This window comes from Nanorana parkeri, unplaced genomic scaffold (assembly GCF_000935625.1).
Source record: "Nanorana parkeri isolate BGI_ZX_2015 unplaced genomic scaffold, ASM93562v1 scaffold711, whole genome shotgun sequence".
Lineage (NCBI taxonomy): Eukaryota > Metazoa > Chordata > Amphibia > Anura > Dicroglossidae > Nanorana > Nanorana parkeri.
This window is the reverse complement of record NW_017306979.1, coordinates 652,004-664,281: the sequence shown is the minus strand read 5'-3', so window position 1 is coordinate 664,281 and position 12,278 is coordinate 652,004. Positions and strand designations below refer to the sequence as shown.

At 45.4% G+C, this 12,278-nt stretch overlaps 1 protein-coding gene across 1 annotated transcript in view; it reads right to left on the bottom strand.

Annotated features, from left to right (window-relative positions):
* The window catches only part of XRCC6 (X-ray repair cross complementing 6), a 49,624-nt gene that overhangs the window by 36,312 nt on the left and 1,034 nt on the right, over positions 1–12,278 (bottom strand). The window contains exons 2-4 of the mRNA XM_018563914.1: positions 7,112–7,204; positions 5,454–5,563; positions 714–852 (exon numbers count right to left, since the gene is read on the bottom strand). Of these exons, the coding sequence (XP_018419416.1) occupies positions 714–852; positions 5,454–5,563; positions 7,112–7,193 (331 nt within the window). The 5' untranslated portion in view covers positions 7,194–7,204. The remainder of the gene's footprint in view (positions 1–713; positions 853–5,453; positions 5,564–7,111; positions 7,205–12,278) is intronic.

Sequence of the window (12,278 nt, the reverse complement as noted above, 5' to 3'; positions counted from 1 at the left end):
GGGGGGCGAATTGGGTCATACCAAAGTGTGTGGAAGGTCTCCGGGGTTGTCCTGTATTGCACAAAATGGGTTGGCTTGATAATGGGCTTGTGAAGATGAGAGGAAGATTGGTTGATCAAGCAGAGATGCGTAAGAAGCAGCAATGTTCTAATGGAGGAGTACACCAGGGTGTGGGTCTAGTTGGTGATTCTGGAGGGAGATCGACATTAGTGTTGCAGCAAAAAGGTGGAGGCAGTGGTACTCTACTACTGTCACCTAGCAGCTCCAACCAGCTCGGAACGGAGACTGGGGAAGCTGAATAGCCCCATTAGCTGGTCTTTGCTGCGTAGGGTGAACTGGCAGATCTCTATTCTTATGACAGTATGAAAAAGAATGCCCCATTTGTAGTTCGCAACATTTTGCCTGAGGCACCACACTTCTCATGGCTAAAGCAAGCCTGAAAGGATCCAGTAGGAGGTGGGAAGAAGGAGCAAGCACTTGTATGCACTTGCACTTAACATTATTCATTATATACCTGGATAGTCAATAGATTGTGTTTATTATTAGGCTGAAATTATGCTCTCTGGTTTTAGGTTCACTTAAAATTACTTTATAAATGTAATCCATCACTGAATATTTTTGTCAGTTACTATATAATAAATATACCAGATACCTGTTTGACAAATTCTTGGTATTTAGAACCAGTAGGGTTTTTGCATTTTCAAGTTACCTACCTGGTGTATCCAGATCATGAAGAACATATATGTGCTTAAACGGGTCAGAATTTTTGCTTTCTCGGGTACCAAAAAACACCACAGATAAAAGGTCACGGTCACTGCTGATAATCTTGCTTGTGTAAACACTACGAATACACTTTAAAAAAAAAAAGTTTACAGCATCAATACAATATTAGTATATGGCACATACATTAATTTTTAAAAGCAAGACCTTTCTCCATATTGGTCATACCCTTTGCTGCTCAGGGACTCCCTAAAAGTCTTAGAAAAGTTAACAAAAGTCCTAAAATGGTTTCCTTCACTCGAGAAACTCCTCCTACATCGATCCAACAGTAATCAATTACATGACCAAATTCCTAGTTTGTATCAGGTTCTGCTCGCCAGATCATCCTCCTTTGGTGCACTTTGCAAGACCAAATGCTTGTCCCCTATGGATTCAGTTTCTCCAGCCAAGCAAACCTGTTTTAGGACTATTTGAAGCAATAGTTGAGCTATGAAATGACAAGCGCTGATTTAATGTTCAAGAAAAAAGTCTGTAAGAAAATAACAGTACAGTATGCACAAATTGACCCCTTTTGGAAAACTGACTCCATTACCTACATTTCTAATAAACATAATAAAAAAGAACTTGGCTTCAGTACTTTCAGATTTACTGAGCTGCAAATCAGGAAAGCAGTACAGACGTTCTTTTCAGCATACTTACTCCTGGTCAGGGAGACAAAGTATTGTAGCCAGAAGGTCAACATGGCAGACAGAAAAATTTAATTTTTAATTTAGCGTAAAATCCTTTAAGTTAATGGACAGAGGATGAAGACAGGATGAAATAATTCTGATACATTGTGTTATGCAGCTGCCTTCAGGTAATTGGACACTGGCAAACATTGATCGGGAAGCGAGTGGAAAACATACCACCACTCGCTCACTTCCCGATCATCTTCCTGCAGAGAGCGGTGACTGTCAGTCACCGCTCCCTGCAGGGATTTCCCCCCCCCTCCTTCAGCGCTTGTTTTGCGGAACGGCTGGGAGAGGGGGCAGGCATGGCTGGCCCTGCTTCTAGATAGGCAGAGCCCGCTGTCAAGCCAGGGGGGTGGATCTAGATGGTATTGTTGGAATCTGGCAGCGGCGCTCTCACCATATAGCACGCTATATACTGAGTTTTGGGTCACGTGAGGACGCTAGTATATGTCCTCTTGTGACCCTAAAGAAAATTATGGGATAAAAAGGTTACCTCATAGTTCTCTTTCAAGTTAAAATCACTTTTTTTCATTCATCCATCCATTAAGATACACAGGATGAAGTATTTCTTGTATATTCGGAAGTCTAAAATCAGTCCAACTGAGGGGTGGACAACAGGCAAACAGAACACTAACAGGCCTAGAAGAAACAACAGGTTGACAAAGGGGCTAATAGAACATACAGAGCCATCTGAAAAACTTTACAGCCAAAATCTGCGTCAGATGAATCCTGAAGGTCAAACTGATAAACCTGTAAACAGAAGACCAGGTGGCAGCTGTGCAAATTTGAGAAACAGATGCCTTATGCTTAAAGGCCAATTAAACAGTAACTGATCTAGTGGAGGGCGCCTTGACGGGAAGGTCGAACCTTGTTCTCAAGTCTATAGGTTTGAAGGATGAGCTGCCAAACTCACCTGAAGATAGTGGAATGAGAAGCATGCTGGCCCTTATGGGGAGCCCCAGGAATAACAGAGTCAGACTGTCTAAAGGAAGCTGTAGCTGAGATATATATAACCTTGCGTGAATAAATACCACTTTCAGGTATGCAAAAGCCTGAAAGGAGGGGCTTTTAAGAAACTCTTGTGCTCTCACAATATTATGTAAAAAAAACATGAGTTGATTACCTGATAACTCTGTTTCCAGGAATCTTCCAGGACAGCCATCGAGATATAGGCTCCGCCTGCCTGCAACAGGAAACATATCAACCACATTAAATAAATAGACTCCTCCTTCCATCCCAAGTCAGTAACCTCTAAGACCGAAGGCTACCCCATGTACAAACGTATCCCCTCCATCCAACCTCGGATGCCACCTGGATACACACCAAGGGCGGGAATATGCTGTCTTGGAAGATTCCTGGAAACAGAGTTATCAGGTAATCAACTCATGTTTTCCCCAGTCATCTTCCAGGACAGCCATCGAGAGGATCAGTGAGGACAAATCTTACCTCCTAGGGTATGACCACAGCTTGCAGGACTTTCCTGCCAAATGCCTAGTCTTGTTGAGTCATAAGGTCCAGTCCCTTACGCTTCGGGGGTTTCATTCTGCCTACTGCCCGGATAAATCTTTTGATGAGAGGCTCCTCCGCCAATCTAATGTCCACGAAATTAGACAGTGCAGAAACCTGCACTTTCAGAGTACTGCAGGAAAGCCCTTTGTCCAAACCGCCCTGCAGGAAATCCAACACCAATGGCACTGTGGCCACCACAGGCATACCCTGACTGCTGTACCAGCTGGAAAACACTTTCCACACCTTCAGGTAGATGGCAGATGTCACCGGCTTTCTACTGTGCAGCAATGTAGTCACCACCCGTGCGGATAATCCTTTGTTGATTAACACCTCCCTTTCAGTAGCCATGCTGCTAAATTTAAAGCTTGTACCTGCGGGTGTCTCACCGGGCCCTTCATCAACAAATCCGCCGCTGGCGGAAGAAGCAGAGGCCCTGCCACACAACTCCAGGAGGGTCGTGTACACACTTTGCACAAGGGTTTGGAACATGAAGCTGACATTTTTGCAAAGCAAGAGGCACACTTCTTCCCTTTTGGGCGTGAGCAACCTGCTTCAGCGAGGGGCTTATCCTCCATGGCTTTGAACTGCGTAGGACAAGAGTGATGCCATCAGCCCGTGCTCTGCCCGCATGCAAACCATCTTATACATAACACTACCCAGCTTGCCCTGTGAACAGGCCCCCAATGCAAGCGGGTAAAGGAAAGGGGAGAATCTCCAAAGAAAACTCGCCTACCTTAGCGCCCGTGCCATGCTCTCCCAGATATGGAGTAGCAGCACCCGGTCCGGCATCTATGGGCATCTTGCAGCTCACTGCCGACCACGCTATCGGACCTCTCCTGACGTCCCCACCGGTCTTATGTGGTCTAGGTCGGTATGGATGGTGTACAGCTGAAGTAGTCGTGGCCGAGCGGCGTCTGCTGTGACCATGTGGGAACCGAGCCTCCGCTCTTATGCGTCTCCAGCGCGAGGCAGCCTCTGAAACCCGGAAGTGTCGCACCGGAAGCGCGTCATCGCTCTGACCACGCGGCGCGTATACCAGGCGGCGACGGCGCCCTACAGTGACGTCACCCGCCGGATTCCCAGCCAGGACGTAGCCCATGCTCACACCACAGACACCAGCAAGGGGCGAAGAGACACCGCAGCCCGAGGCCCACACCTCCACGCTGCCGCAGACTGACCCTGCTCTCCATACCATCAGGTAAGAGCCCCCTACTGCCAAGGTAGCCGGGACCGCTGGACTCCTCCAGCCTCCCTGTACCTCTCCTATGCTGCCCCTGTCGTTGCCAGACCAATGTCCACAACCTGGGCTCAGCATTCCTACATCACACCTTGCCACTGCTGTACACCAGGGGGGGCCACCATCTGGCGCATACTCACGTGCAGGAGGATGGTTGCCTTCCCTGAGTGATGGAAGGGAACCTTGGCCAAGAATCGGATGGGGGTCCGATAGGGAAGCCCTGTAAGCGCTAGGTCCCAACGCATAGCAGGGTAGGCTCAGCCCTAAGGCAAACAAAACATGAGCCCTGAAAACAACAAACATTACGATGTCCCTGTGTAGCCGGCGGAAACACAAAAAAACTGACTTGGGATGGAAGGAGGAGTCTATTTATTTAATGTGGTTGATGTGTTTCCTGTTGCAGGCAGGCGGAACCTATATCTCGATGGCTGTCCTGGAAGATGACTGGGGAAATATAATTTATTGTTCACAAAAAAAGTTGAAAAATACAAAATCGCATTGTCATGATTGAGAAACTGGTCAATAAATAAAACATGATGTGATGGTAGTACAGTACATTACAGTAGTCTTGTTCATAATGAATGAAGCAGAGGCCGTATTTCCCTGGATACCCCAACATGTTTCGCCTTGAGAAAGGCTTCCTTAGGGGGATACTGATCCTAGAAAGAACTGCAGCCTGCTATGGACCAATCTACACAATACAGGCTGGTCCAGCTGCGTCTTCACAGCGGGGTTTGGGTATGGCCTATGTGGCAATTAAGAGGATTAGCCAATCCAGAATTTGCAAAATAAGCCATTCTGGCTTTGTAGTAACTCTAGAAATGTGCTAGAATTAAAAAGGAATCTAGACAAAAAGCAGAAGGGTTTACTTCTCTCAGATGAGTGAAGATGTCTGTTCTCCCAGGACACTAGTAAAAGACTGGAACATGATGGGAGTGGAAAGGGTTATATTAGGCAGTTTTACAGCTTTGTCTGCCAATGTCCAATTACCTGAAGGCAGCTGCATAACACAACGTACCAGAATTACATTATCCTCTGTCCTGTAATGCATGATTAAGAAATGTATTTTCGGAAGACGTTAGCAGGGGCAGCCTGTGTTTCTCGCAACCCACTAGTCACGTAAATGTGACCTGGCTGCTCTACAGCTACCCAAATCACCTTTACTGAAAATCCCTTAGTTTGCAGGCAAAAAAAACTGATAGTTATTACATTCATTGCAGAAATAGATAACTTTAACAAAAAAATAAACATATTACCTGTAGTGCTATTTCAAAAGGAGGTAAGTCATCATCACTTAGACTATCAAACATTGACTTTGAGGCATCAACCAGGAAAATAATGCTATCTCTACCAGCAAAGCGAAACTCTGAATATATAACAAAAGAAATGATTAGTAAGTTAAGAAGCTTCAAACAAATTAATTCATATGCTCGGTATATACCTATGAATTAGTAATTATTTTGGTACACAAAATTAATATTTAGAGAAGAACTATGAGGTGAGTGATTTACACTCATCCTCATAGTTAGAGCCAACGGGTGACAATTAAACTATCACAAAGCAGCTCTAGAGATCGGGAAGTGAGCGAACACATGCCGTCGCTCACTCACTTCCCGATCATCTCCCTGCAGAGAGCCGTGGCTGACAGGATTCCCCCCTATACTCTCCGATCCTCCAGTGCTGACTGGAAGAACGAACGGGGGAGGGGGTGGGCACAGCTGGCTCCACTGCTAGTGAGGCAGAGTCACCTGTCAATGAGCCAGCAGGGTGGATCTCGACAGTATTGTCAGGATCCGTCCCAGCTGCGGCGCTCTCAGTATATAGCGGGTAATAGCAGGTGCAATGCTTCTGTAGATTCTCCCTCCTTACCTGTCCATATCAGGGTACGGACATTCAGTAACATGGACTGGAGGAAGAATGAATGGACTACAAGTGCGGTCACATCACCGCACTTGGATTCTATCACAAACTACAGATCCCTCTGCAGCGGTGGCTAATGAGACTTGTAGTTTCTCCATTTACAGGTCTGGTCAAAGGATCTGTAAATGGATGACGCAGCTGTGCAGGCTAAGCTACGCACAAGCATACCACTTTAAAGAATCAACAGCACCTACCCTGAATATGGGTGTAACATGAAACATGGTCTGGAAGGGAAATAGCCTTTAACATTGCTTTAAAGTAAACCTGCCATGAGGAAGATTCAGGGCTGCCATTGCTGACCTCATACTAAAAATGCTGGTTGCTGCTGCCTGACTGTTATGCTGCCACATGGAAAAGATCACATGCTCCCCAGCACCCAGAAACCTATGTTAGAGGAATAGAGCAAGGTAGCAGAAATAGGCAAAGTGACAGTATCTCTTTAAAATGTTTATAAACCATAACAAACCTGTCTTATTTGTTCCCTTTAGGTCTGCGTATATACGTATAAACAATTGAAAGTGTTTTGTTTTATCTGTTAAATAAGTGCAAAAAAACACCTGGCAAGCTTGATAACTTCCTGTGCTCAAGAAGGGCATTATGGAGAAAAGAAAATACATTATTTAGGAAGGACTGACAACACGTGCTTAGGAATTCAGAGCAGTGTTGTCATAAAGGAAGGTAAGATCATACTATATTTCTGGCACATGAACAGTTATCATCCTGTAGTTGCATTATGCTTAAAAGGGATAAGACCTGGGAAAATGTGAATGCACTCAAAATATGCTACATATGTTTTTGTTTTGCCTTCTCATATGCTTTAGAGTTTACGCTAACATCTAAAATATGGGTCCATTTAAAGAAATGATAAAATAAAATGACATGCAGTTTTGTAGGTAATTTTACTCAGGCGATGTATACAAGGTGTTATGTATCAGCTCTCTCATTTATTGAAAACATTTGCTTTCAAAACAAAAATTCAATTGATAAATCTCACCCCCAGGCTCCCCATCTCCATCTTCTTGTTCATTGTCCTCTTCACCCTCCTCATTATGATAGAAGGAACCCCATTCAAGCATGACTTCAAGAACTTTTAAAGGAATGAATAAATAAGCACAATTATCTAGTTGCTCTTTTCTTTGGTTTGATTAGTCAATATATGCAAAACTCTATAGCTAACCAATGCATAATTATCAAAATATTAAAATAATAATCATGTTCAATACCCAAAGTTGTAACTTTCGGTGTCCCTTCTGAAAGCAGCATTGCACAGCACACCCATAAAGGTGCCCATACACCTTATGATTATCGTACAATAATCGTATGTGATCGACTTTTCGTACGACAATCGTAACGTGTGAATAGAGTGCCCGACCGGTAGTACTGTACAATCGTACGACTTTTGACGGTCATGCATGTTTGAAAACTTTGGTCGATTGTACGATGTTCGCATGGTTGGTGGCGTTTCCGTGCGTCAAAAGTTGTACGATTAACACTGCGCAAGCGCAAACGAAAATAATTGCGGCCAATTACCGCAAGTCGTCCAGATGTTTTTTTTTAACTAACTAACTAACTAACATAGCCAGCCTCCTCTGCTTGCTTCCAACAAGGACTAGAGCATTACATGCCAACACATCTAGTTATGGTACATACCGAGTTTCCCCAAAAATAAGACAGTCTTATATTTTTTTTGCCCCCCAAAAAAACACACTAGGTCTTATTTTCAGGGGATGTCTTATTTTTTTTATTGTGCAACAAAATGGTCAGTATTGGTAATGCTGATCCCTTTCTTTCACTTTCACAGGCGGAGTGCATCTGGTATCACTCCGCCTGTCACAGCAACCGGCGCTGTAGAGGAAGTATCGGCTAATGCAGCTCTGCTCCCTCTGCCGCTGCAGCCTTGCTTTCTACAGCGCCGGCTTCTTTTGCCATCAGGGACAGCGGTACCAGCGGTGGAGCAGCGGGGGCATCAGACAATGGACAGCGCGGTAAAGTACGGTACCATTTATCGGTACACATTACAGTACCATTACATTAAGCAGTGCCCTCAGGAGGACTGTCACTGCGCTGGAGGGAGGGAGTCCCCCGTCAACCCCTTAATACAGTATGTCACTGCAGGCTGACACCATATCTCCTGCTCTTCAATTTCCCCCTCACATGCTACCACCAAACTAGGTCTTATTTTCGGGGTAGGTCTTATATTACAGGAATCTTGAAAAATAGTGCTAGGTCTTACTTTCGGGGGTAGGTCTTATTTTCAGGGAAACACAGTAAAAGCACAGAGAAAATGCCCATTCATAAAATCAAAATGGGGACACAGGTGCAGTTGATGTGGAAGGTGCAATTACAGAAGGTTGCTGTAGCTTCAGCAGCATGGTGCGCCGTGACAGCAAATGCAGAGGAGCAAGAATGCCAAGGAGCCTACATCAGGGCCGTGTGGAGACTTTATTTAAAAGGCAGAAAAGCAGTATGTAAATGTTTTTGGCAGATTAACAGACTTGTGATGGGAACAGCAATCTGTAGCTCAATTGCTGAGCAACTAATTTTCTGCAGCAATTGAGGTTAGAGACAGAATCACCAGTTTTATTAGCTACCCTTGTTTTCCAAAGCAGCTGCTGATGATGATTAGTGATAGGCTCGGGCGTGTTCGCAAACGCCTCGCTGAAGCCGTCAGCGCGCAGGGCCAATCACAGGCACTGAGACATGTTCCCAGTCCGCAGCTGCAGAGATCACGAAATGCCTCAGTGCCTGTGATTGGGGCTGCGTGCTGACAGCTTCCCGGAGAACGTCTGCTTTACGGCTCTCTGTGTGTTCTCTGAGACCACGGCGCTGTGCAGATCGCACTTCAATAGCTTATAGCTGACAGCCCAGGGACCGGAAGTGATGCAATCTGCATCGCTCCCGGTCCCATAGAACGGGGAGGGGATCGATGAACGGAAGTTCGTCGATCTCCTCCCCAGCTCCCCGCCGACACGAAGGAAGCCGGTCCTGGGCCCGTAGAAGGGGCAATGGAGCCCGGGAGGCACAGTGGCGGCCCCTTCTACGGGACACAGAAGCGATCTGGCGAAAGGTAAGTCGCCAGAATCGCTTCTGTTGTAAAGCCGACAGTCGGCTTTACAAGTTTAAACAGAGCTTTTGCCGCCGGGAGTCTGTTTAAACAGCCCCGATGCTGGCGACGTACACTGTACGTCATCAGTCACGAAGGGGTTAAATTTCCACACCCCTGGCACGGTACTGCAATGTCGTGCGTTCCAGTGCAGTGCAATTACAAAAAATTGTGCATGCAGTTTTATTCTAAAGTAAACGTTGTGTTTGTAACACTGCATTTGTGTATTTTATTTTAAATTAAGGATGGCATTTTTTTTTTATCCGATTAATTTAAATTAAAAAAAAAAAAAATCGGCCAACTAATTGACTAATTGATTATGAAAATAATAATTAGTTGCAGCCCTACTTGTGGGTGCTAGTAAGCCATGTGTGTCTCCACAAACACAGCAAGGCAAGCCACTCCTCTCCACTCTCTTCCTTTTGCCGAGCTAGTAAATGGATGGCTGCTGGAGACCACTCTGTCCCTTGTGATCTTGTACTGGACAGTAAGTTCAGGGAAGCTGAGCTAAGTTAGAGACTGCTGTTCGGACCCATGATTACTGTAAGTGCATGGGAAGAAATTTAAAGGAGAATTATGGGATGAGTGAAATATACTCATCCCCATAATTCAAGCCAACCTGTGACACTGAAGCTGATTAAATCACTTAAAATTAATGCTGCTTCTTGATGTTTAACCATTTGCTGACCAGGTGTTTACACCCCCTTACTATCCAGATAATTTTTCAGTATTCAGCGCTGCGGTACTTTGACTGACATTTATTCTGTCATGCAACGCTGTACTGGAATTAATTTTATACCATTTTTTCAAGACAGATAGAGCTTTATTTTTTACTATACTAAGGAAATATTACTGACAATTTTTTATGTTGTAATACATTATTACCCAATTTTTGGGAAAAAAATATAAAAGACAGGGTCAAGTCGGGTACATATATGATAAATGTCACCAGGCACCTACGTCTTGTGTCAATAATCCATCTTCTTTACTGATGCAGACTGTCACAAAACATTTCGGGGCCATGCAGGGTCCCCTTCATCAGGTTTTAGTATGACATTATTATTGACACAAGACATAGGTGTGCTGGTGACATTTATCATATATTTGAAGATGCACTGCGCCATCCGTGGTTACTACAGCACCCTTCTTTATACATAGGTGTTTCGGTAAGGAGTGCAGCAGTTCCTCTGCAAGATTACGTCGGGTAAATAGACACCAAACATGTCAAGCCTTAAAATTGCGCGCACCCATGAAATCCCCAAAAAACTACCATACCCAAAATTGACCATAGGCGAAGCTTTAACCGCTCATCAGTTTAGTCTTATTAGTGATTAATGGCCCTAGAATTATTGCTCTCACTGCGATGTTTGTGGCGATACATAACATGTGCGGCGTAACGGGCGCAAGCGTCTTTTTTGCATATATGCGCACCCAACGCATGTTTGCACGCATGTATGTATAGGTGGGGACTTTCTTTTTATTCTTTTATATGTGTGACCTTCATTTTTTTTATTTGCAACTTTAAAATTTTTTTGTTCCTATTTTTCCCCAACTTAACTTAACTTTATTGTTATCACATAGGGGGCTAAGAAGCTCCCTATGTGATGGCAAAGAGGATGTGACAGGTCCTCTTTATGGAGACATCAGGGGTCTCCAAGACCCTTACCGTCACCAAGGACCCCCCAAAGAAGCTGATGAAGAAGAGATCTGCTTCATCAGCTTCTGAAGCTGGAGAGTGACACAAGAATGCGGAAGTGATATATTCTGACACCGGAGAGGGGATCAGAGGGACATCGTGTACCGAGCTCCTGTCACAGAGCCCTCATGCTGGTCCCGGGCTCGCACTGGGCACAGCGGAGCTCGGGACCAGCGGGATGGGGGATGTGGACAGAGGGGGGCGCACATAACCGTCATGTTATACTCTATAGCCGGTGGATCGCTTAAATGTAAACAGGTATCGCTGCCTGTTTTTAAATTTTGGCAGTTTTCCGCTCAAGCACGGGGCCAACAGGACGTCTTTGACGGCCTGTTACATCCAGGAAGCTCCCAGCTGGCCATTTAATTACAACGGCCGGCTGGGAGGTGGTTAAAGGATAACTATGGCCTAACCCTTTTTGGCCATAGTTCTCTTCAAGGTAGGGCTATTGCCAGCTATACGCTAAAAGAGCAGAGTTGTGCCACAGCTGGGACAGATTCCAACAATACTGTCGAGATCCACCCCGCTGGCTGATTGACAGCTGGCTCTGCCCGTCCCCCGTCCGTTCTTCCAGTCAGCGCTGGAGAAACAGAGAGGGGAGGAGGGAATCCCTGTGGGAGCGGTGACTAACAGTCACTGCTCTCTGCAGGGAGAAGATCGGGAAGTCATTGATCGGCGGTATGTGTTCGCTGGCTTCCCGATTAATAGAGCCGACCTGCGACAGCTTTAGTGTCACAGATCGGCTTGAATTATGGGGATGAGTATATTTCACTCACCCCATAATTCTAGTTTAAAAATTCTAGCTTGCTGCAGAATCAGCTGCTTCCCTGAGCACTGGTCCCGATATCCTGTTTTAGGGTGGCTCCTTTCCCTTGCAGGATCCTATGGAGCCACCCTTGTGTGTACTGGAAAGCTGTGAGTGTCACCACAAACGCACAGGCACAGCAAGGCAAGCCACTCTCCTGTTTCCCCTCCTCTCGCTAGTAGATGGAGAGCTGCTGGAGATTGCTCTGTCTTTTGTGATTTTGTACTGGACAGGAAGTTCGGGAAAGGTGAGCAGAGAGAGTTGGAGCCAGCTGTTTGAAAACTTATAACTATTCTAAACTTTATTTGTGCAAGAAATAATTTACTGGCCAATGTATATTTGCTTGATCTGGATTCACTATTGAAAACAAAGCTTTGAGAGTTTATACTACTTTAACCTCCCTGGCGGTATTCCCGAGTGTAGCTCAGGGTTACTTTTCCATTTCATAAGCGGTAACCCCGAGCTACACTCGGGAAAGCCGCATAGCATTTACTTACCTTGTCTCCCTCGAGCCGCGCTGTGTTCCATCCCTTTCAAGCGTACGCATTCGCGGCGGG